General features: G+C 34.8%; 1 protein-coding gene across 2 annotated transcripts; it reads right to left on the reverse strand.

The window, feature by feature from the left end:
• Positions 1-251: 251 nt before the first annotated feature.
• Positions 252-8,724, reverse strand: KERA (keratocan). 2 transcript variants are annotated; one of them, XM_068190364.1, is made up of 3 exons: positions 8,481-8,724; positions 6,024-6,918; positions 252-1,490 (listed from the first exon to the last, which is right to left on the reverse strand). In XM_068190364.1, the coding sequence occupies exons 2-3, from the start codon at positions 6,907-6,909 to the stop codon at positions 1,318-1,320; spliced, it is 1,059 nt and encodes a 352-aa protein (XP_068046465.1). In that variant the 5' UTR covers positions 6,910-6,918; positions 8,481-8,724; the 3' UTR covers positions 252-1,317. The 2 variants fall into 2 exon arrangements, with proteins under 2 accessions (XP_068046465.1, XP_068046466.1); XM_068190365.1 differs by lacking the exon at positions 8,481-8,724 and adding an exon at positions 8,266-8,474.

Consider the following 8,724-nt stretch of genomic DNA (forward strand, 5'->3'; position numbering starts at 1 on the left):
TAGATGCAAGATAACAATGAGCAACTAATTGCTTCTATCTAGAAATGCAAGAAGACTAAAATAATGACTGATGAATAGTCTGTTGTGCTGGCTAGCTGAAATAAGAATGTCATACTCTCTCAGTGAATAGCTGACTCTAATATTCAAGTCATTTATTGAAAGCCAATATTATAAAATAGAAAAAAATAAACTAGATTTGATAAAATCAGCCATATTTCATAAAAAGTTGCCTTCTGATATCTCCTTTGTAATAATCTGAACTTCTCTAAAATCCAGTATTACTGTATGCATGTATGTGAGTTAGCAGATAGCTGGATACTTCTCTGAGTTGATTGTATTTGCTTAAATGATACAGTTCCTATACAAGTGCTTTCCTCATTCAGTAAATAATTGGGAGGGGTGTATCTCTTAATTTCTTAATTTTCTTTTCACCACCATTGCATTAACTAGCTATTCAAATTTTAATGAAGTACCTAGTCCATGAAATATGTAATCATTACTATTCTTGGTTGTATCTCTCTGCAAACTAAAATTAACCAAATATTCAATGATGATCCCAAAGTTGTAGAAAGAAACGGTGTTAAAACAAGAAATGCAATAAAACAGCAGAAAACTGGGACTTTGAGAGAACAAGATTGCATCTCATGTTCTTTTATCCCTGGATTTCAATTGGATTAGTTTATTCCAGTTCTGAAATTCACTGAATGAATCCCTACAATGATATATATTCAGTATACTGCTTTGGATGCTAAGCCTCATGTACTTTTCACCTTAAAAGTCATCTTCAAAGGATGACAGCAATTTATGGGTTATTTGCATGTTAAGTGGTTGTTCACCATGAGCCACTATCTGAAATGACAGTGGCAATTCTGATTACTAGTAATCATGCAGCTCATGCTTTTATTAGCGTATGTATTTGGCCAAGTGCACCCAAATTAATTGTGTTAGTTACTAAATAACAAAATAAGGACACATAACTTGTCATTAGGAATTATGTAAGGAGGGTAGGCATTGGCACATTTGACAAGAAAGATGGAGTAGGCAAGAAGTTTCTTTGGAATATTTGGGATCGTACACCAATGATTTTCAAGATATTCACATTATGAATTCATAGGATAAGGTGTTAAGCACATGTTTCAGGTCCACACAGAATCCCTTCTGAAAGAACAACCTTTTCAGTTGTAGAAAAGATACAAGCAAAGAAAAAAATAAAGTTAAATAAAGCTGGTACTTCTTGATTTTAGTTAGAACAAGTTTCATTCCAGCAAAACTTGTATCTTGGCACTCTCACAGTACAAGAGTGGCACTGCAATATCATTATATGACAACAGCTTGAAGTAGTCGGAAACAAATCATGATGTCCAATGGGATTGGAGGTTGAATTTCATTTCCATCCAGACGAAGGTATCGGAGGCGAGGGATGTTGCCATAATAACCGTAATCCTCTTCTAAGGCAATGGAAACTGGGCATATCTGAGTACCATTGACACCTGAAAATGTAGATCAACATGTTAGGTTATTTCCATGGGAAAAGTTCATGAAGATAAAATTCATTTAAGACACAAAGTAAACTTCCATTGGTGTTAGCATGGGAGACTGTTCCTTTTGTTTCCATTTAAATACTTTGTTGACTGAAAACAAGAACCTTCATATGTGACCTGGATCAGTGAATCACATATTCTGTGCTGCAATTATGAAAAAAGGCCATTGGATGCATAATTTATCCTTGGACAAAGGGGATACTAAGACAACTACATGGTAAGCCTTGAGAAATAGGTCTTTACACTCTGAGTGAGCAAGGCAAGATTATTCTGAGGGGCTTTTAACATCTTATTTCAATGACAGTACATTAATTTTAAACTGATAATATTCCCTAATGAAGACCTTGCATTCAAAACAATAGCAGTATTGAATCAGAGGAACTTTTTGTATAGTGTTTTTAATTTTTAACATCTGTATATCTCTGTTGTCTGACGTTATTAAGTGGATTTGGTTTTAATTGCAAGAATATAACTTGTGCAATGGGATATTTTTCTTCCTAATCTAAAAGCTAACAAATCCTCAAAGTTCTACATATATTATGCATAATTTGTTTCTGTACAGATAAAATTTGAAACTATGGCTTCAATCATTACTCATATTCGGAAGTGTCGAATGTCTTGGGCTTTTTGTCTCCTCTAGGTTACCTCTGCACTGTCACTTGACTAAAATGCTTTTTATATTTTTTCTTTAGTTGTTAAATAGTCAGGCAGCTGCTGCCCTATTTCAGCCTCAAAATGGCCTCTAGAAAAACACTGAAGTGGTGTTTGTTTATCAAAGATGTCAAATTCCTTTGGCCAAATTATGATATTTTTTGATTGATCTAACTGCTTGAGGATCTTGGCCCCAAACTAATTGAAAAAAAAGTGACTGGAGAATGTGTATGTAGCAGATTATTTCTTCCTTTATGTTTAGCAATGATATCATGCACAAATCTTCTGACTACAATCCCCAAAATCAGAGAAATATTATGAAGTAAAATTAACAACCTAGCTTACTTTATTTTCCCCATAAATTACTTTTTTTCCCCTCCACTCTGTTTTGAAAAACTGCCCAGATGTTTGCAACATCTTGGAAGTGGACTCTGTCATGGAAACTAGGTAAATACATCCAGTTGGCCAAGGCCTGACACTTTTGTTATATCCGTGATATCAAAATGTGTTTGTCTATCTTGTGAAAATTGATTAATGTTGGCAAAGCTTTTGGTATTCTTGGAAGAAATAAGCTACAACTTATCTCTATGTGTGAATTTACAATACAGAAAGCTTAAGAATTTTCATTACCAAGGCAGCTATTTAAAGTTTTGGGTGAATCAACACTATCTAGCAGAAAATATCTGCTTTGTTTCATCAGCACTACTGTTCATAGAGACAAGATGGCTTCAAGTGTATCCTAAATCTCTGTCTTCTCTGACCAAAAACTATCTCACTGCACTCATTTTCACTGGGTTAATTACTCCAGCCTTGAAGTGAGGCAGCAGTTATCTAACCACAGGCCACCTAGGAAGAAGTTATTTCCTGATGATGTGTGGTATGAATTGGTTTGGGTTTTATTGTTCTCTTTCCATAAACAGTAAATTCTACCCAAACTATCAGGGGAGTAAAAGCCTCTCTCTCTTTTTCTCTCTTTCAATATTTTTGATGGATATATTACTGAATTTTATTTAAGTAGGAGGAGCAAGTCGTTCCTTCCAGAGGTACAATTCACCTTCCCATGGTCCATGAAGAAGATGAGTCAGCCTAAGTATACAATTCAGAAGACCCTCTGTATGAACTCTAGAGAGAGATGAATACTTCCAAAAGGGGACTGAAAGCTCCTTAAGATGGGATGAATTTCTCTATACAATTGTGTATCCCTTTCCATTGAGAAGGAGATCTCAGACTCAATGGAAGGGGATATACAATTAAATGAGATTTAAAAATCTAGGATAGTTTATTCAAAGAAGATGAATTCCACCACTTGTCAACAGAATTATTATGTCCTTTAATATTTAAACATGAAACCTAGACCTGCTGAAAGGGAAAACTGCCAAAGAGGTTCTCATTAATGGCTAACACTGTATGTCTGCTGAAGAAGTGCAGAAGATCTTTTTCCAGTAAAACTTACAATTTAGAAACAAAATTTAGGTACATGGCCCAGGGATTTATCCCTTTCTCTAAATGTGAAATAATATTAACTCCAAGTATCTATCTTGGCCTCCTGGTGTTCTTTCAGAGGAACTTACTGTTTACTCCCTTTCATTTGTCCTTTGACAGCACTGTAATAATATCACCTGCTTACCCTTGCTCACTTGTTACATCATTTCATACCTTCTCTTTGCCTACTTTAACATTCTCTTTTCCATTCTTTAATAATTCACCAGAGCCTCATAAGTGTATATCCCAGGTAAATGTGTAGGCATGTGTGTTTTAAAATGCAATAGAACAAATGTATTGCAAATCTGTTGAAGCCTTAATTAGTTTTGGATTTAAGTTGATTTTACTTCCAAAATTACAAGAGTTTTTTTCCTCTGTGTATTGAGATCCTTAGGGAAGGGATTACAGATGAAATTCTTGCTCCACTGAGACAAATGATGAGGCTATCATTGGCTTTCCTGGGCTTCAGAAGAAGACCTTGTATCTTCATAAATTGTCTCTGGAGAAATAAGGCTGTGCACTTATATGAAGAATTGATATTACAAAATAGCATACAATGAAACATAGACAAATGGTATTTACATAGAAATGCTGATGTATGAACTCTTGCAATGACAACAGTGTAACTATGATACACCAATAGAAAATAAAGCAGTGATTAGCAGTTGTGAAGGAATACCTGAGAATTAATGTTATAAAAAGAGCTTGTACTGCACACATAAAAGTAAACCTTCAGCACGACTCTTTTGTGAAGAAACCAGATCAGGACTTTACAAATATTTTTCTTTCAAACCTTTTGCATTTATTATCTTAAAATAATGAGTGATCTGAGTTTAAAAAGACGAAACCAATCTGCAGAATTAATGTCAGTTCTTATTACTCTGGCCTGATGGAATTATGTTCCTTGTTTGCAAACTTTTAAGACATTATCTATTAGAGCAACGTCTCATGGAGACAATGCCATTATCCCTTATTTCTTGAACAATTATTCTACGTGGTAAAATACCCTTACATGATACCCAAGTTTCATTTAAGTTATCAGGTTGCAACAATTTTATATTCAGTTACTAAGAATTCCTTTTTTTTTTTTTTTTGGCTAAAGTCAGTTAGTCACAAGCCAACTTGTGCTTAAGTTGACAGTGATTTTTGAAAAGTGGTAAAGTCATTAAGGAACACAAGATCTGTGGAAAAGCATCATGATTCACTTTCACAGGTCATGTGTCATTGGAACATGAGACTTGATTTTGTATGTGCCACCAATGTTAATTTTCATGGACTTAAGCTTTGTCAAAATTATTTAGGGAAGGAGGAGGACTGGACAGCTCTTTAAATACTAAACACAAAACTGTTCTTAAACTGGACAGGCTACATTCCATTGATTTCGTGTCCACTTGAAGTGACAGAATAAAGTCTGCACCTGAGGCCTTGCAGTGAAGCAATTCAAATAAACCTCTTAGTAACCAGGGGGCAATTAAATATGTTCAGAAACAACAACTGTCATAAGCTTTAACTCTAATTAACAGATAGAATTCTTGCAGGCCACTTAAATGTGTGCCAGTTATATAATTTTATTTTTATTTATATGATTTCACATTTTTATTTTGCCAAATGCAGTGAATGAATATAAATTATCAAGAAGTATCTTCATTTCATAGGTCTTTCTTTTGTGCAAAAGCCAAATTATTATTTTTAGTATATCTTTGGACTACAGTGGCACAAAAAAGTGGTAAGGGACCATGTATTCAATTAAATCACCATGATGAGAAGATAAATATAGAAACTTGGCTACCTTCTGTGCAGTGGTGAATAAAAAGTCATCATTTTTATTTTGGCTTTTGGCATGAAATGAAATACTTACTGATTAGATACTTTCTTTATATAGAGTATGTAATGTCCCTGACCACCACACCCCCTCTATACCTGGATGAATTTGAAAACAGTCCTGGAAATGAAACTATTAAAACCAATAGGCTTTTGTTGCCCTGGGTACAAAACCTCATCTCATTTACATGAAATTGAAAACTTTTGAGGACATAAATCTTAATAAAACAAATATGCTGTAAAATCAGTAAAACACAAAAACATTTTGCTCAGAGACAAACACATGGTGGATGTCTCATCCCTGGCAAATTTCAAGGTCAGGCTGGACAAGGCTTTGAGAAACCTCATCAAATATCCCTGCTTATTGCAGGAAGGTTGGAATAAATGACCTCTAGAGGTCCCTTCCTTCCCAAATTATTCAATGATTCCATGATTTTAATAACTTTATCTCAAAGAGCATTTTTATAGTTAAGTTGACATTTAAAATGGATATGGTTTTAAAGGGTTCCACTGGTAATACACACTTACTTTTGATTTTGTTGTGATCAAGATGAAGGTGCTCAAGGTGAGCATTGATTGGTGGAATTTTAGTGAGCTGATTGTGAGAAAGCTGTAGGTCTAGAATAGATGAAACGTTAAACCCATTTGGAGGAATACCATCATCAGATAGTTTATTGTAGTTCAGCCTAAGGAAAGTCACTTTGGGTATTGCACTGAAGTAGTTTTCTGGTATAACTTCAATGGAGTTGTTGTCCAAAAACAGCTGCAGTGTATTAGCTGGAATGCTTAAAGGCATTTTCTTGAGTGAATTTTTTGCTATGTTGAGCTGCATAAGGTTGTTGAGTCCTTGGAATGTGTCACTTTGAAGAGCGCTGTCCAACAAACTGTTCTGGTGGAGGTCTAACATGGTAAGGTTTTCCAAGTGGCTGAAGACTCCTTCTGGGATTTTGGAGATTTTGTTTCTAGCTAGTCTTAGCTGTTCCAGACCCACTGGTAATGGGGCAGGGACCTCTTCCAATTCATTATCTTCAAGGAATAAGTAAAGCAGTCTTTTCAACTTGCTCAGCACACCACTCTCAATTCCACCATTTGTGATCTTATTCTTGTTCAGATTTATCCATCTCAGATGAGTGGCATTTGCGAAAGACTTCTCTGAAATTGTTTCAATTTGGTTGTTTTGAAGATAGAGGTACCAAATTCTAGCTGGAATTGGAGGTATTTCTTTAAGTCCTTTGTTATCACAGTATAATGCATTGGGGAAGCTAGGAGGACAAAAGCACTCCTGTGGACACTCAGAAGTATAGCGAGACCAATGACCAGGATCCAGATCATCATAAACTTGTCTCACAGTTCGAGTCCACACAGAATTGACCAAGAATAAGAGCAAAAGGCTTGTACAGACTTTCAGAATCATGGTCTTAGCCTTGGAAGGGGAAAAAACCAATTAGCTGTTTCCCAATAAAACTCTCTAGTAGCATACTAGATTAACAAAACAGTTTTGAATGTAAAATAATATTTCCTTTGCAAACAGCCAAATTCTGTCATCTAGGGTATTATCCATTATGTTAAGGAAAAACTGAAAAAGTAATATAAAAGGTATATGTGCTAATTGTTGATAAATATTTTCCTGATTCAGCTTAGACTCCACATTGGCTACCAGTTTAACTGATGTTCATGCAAATATCATTTCCAAAAATATGAAAATGTGAATCATTTTTAGACAATAAATCAGTACCTCTTTTAAATTTGTGTAAGTTTTCCTGTACAGATCTATAATCTACATTATATAATGGTTAATCTTCAGAAAAAATATCATTACCACAAAGATATAAATATTATTGTACTCAGTGTTCCTCCTTTTAAAATTAATCATACCCTCTTCTCTGTTTTTGCTCTCTCTTAAATTAAAATGGCATGTGGATCAGATTTTCCAGGGTCTTTTGTCTTCATTGAAAAGTGGAAGATCAAATAGTGTTTTAACAGCTGTTTGTTGGGCATGTTCTTAAAAGCTTGGAGGGAATATGTTTGACTAATCCATTCCCCACCTCGTTCACTCTCTCATATCCAAAGCTACAAATTTTCTTCCCTCAAGCAAACAGATAAAACAAATGCCTGCTCTAAATGACACAAAAAAATAGTCCTAACTAACCAAATTATATCCACAAAAAGCAAGTCCTGGCCAAACTATTCATATATATTTATGCATCTTTTAATTATTTTTCTTACTTAATTATTTGCTTTTTTTAGCCTCTTCCATAATTATAATTATGAGCAAAATTATCACTGATAATTTACTCAGAAAGGAAATATTTGTGTAGCACAAAAACAGTGCCTTACAAACTCTGTTATCTTGCTTACTGGCTCATGGAGATTAACAAGTATTTTGCAATGCAGAGGCAAAAGACTGATAGCTGAAATTTCTGGTCAAAATTAGGAGGTTGATTTTGACAAAAATATTATTTAAATAAAAAGCAAGTTCCCCTCATAGGATTAATGCATCAGTAAGGTTAAGAGCTCAGTTCAGTTGCTGCATGTGATATGTAGGAATTTAATAGTTTTCAACATTGTTATTAGTAGCAACAAGTGCAGAATCCTATAGCCTTTCCAGCCCCAGAAACTGCTATCTGGAAGCATTCCAAAGAAAGGGACAAATAAAGTATTTTTAAAGAATAACATTTCTATTTCACACAGTGAATTTGCAACCTTCTTACTCTGTGAATATTCATAACCTTAATAACACTTAAAAAAAAAAAAATATAAAGCAATTTACCTTGTTAGTCAAGTTCCTGGAGCTAACTGAAGCCAGTTAGAAATCACTGTAAATTCACCGCTTTTGGCTGCTAACCACTGTGTTTGTTTCCTGTCCTCCTAAGAATTAGCAGCATATAAAACTGGAAGTACATACTAGTATTCCCAGATGTATTTCCATGCACACCTTATTAGCTATTGCTTCTAGGTTGACATTGTTTCAGAGTTTGGGCTTACCTCAGCTTTCTTGGATCTGCTTCTCTTTCTATTGGTCCCTGTTGTTAGACTGTAATAGCTTGAGTCAGGCTACAAGCCGTGTTCTAGGAATACAGCCTCATATATACGCATCAGTGCTTACAGCTTTTAACCCCTGAAATAGCTAAGGCACCTCAGCACCTAGGCAGGGAAAGAAGGGTCTTAAAGCCTGGCCTTAATATCAAGCAGCCACTGAGCTGAAGGCATTTGATTTTTTATGTTCTAT

This window comes from Anomalospiza imberbis, chromosome 5 (assembly GCF_031753505.1).
Source record: "Anomalospiza imberbis isolate Cuckoo-Finch-1a 21T00152 chromosome 5, ASM3175350v1, whole genome shotgun sequence".
In the NCBI taxonomy this organism is placed as follows: domain Eukaryota; kingdom Metazoa; phylum Chordata; class Aves; order Passeriformes; family Viduidae; genus Anomalospiza; species Anomalospiza imberbis.

Bases quoted from the DNA above. Each gene is read 5' to 3' on its own strand.
- KERA (XM_068190364.1), bottom strand. From the start codon at position 6,909: ATGATTCTGAAAGTCTGTACAAGCCTTTTGCTCTTATTCTTGGTCAAT. The intron at 1,491-6,023 runs GTAAGTGTGTAT...CTACATTTTCAG, and splicing joins TGATCACAACAAAATCAAAA to GTGTCAATGGTACTCAGATA.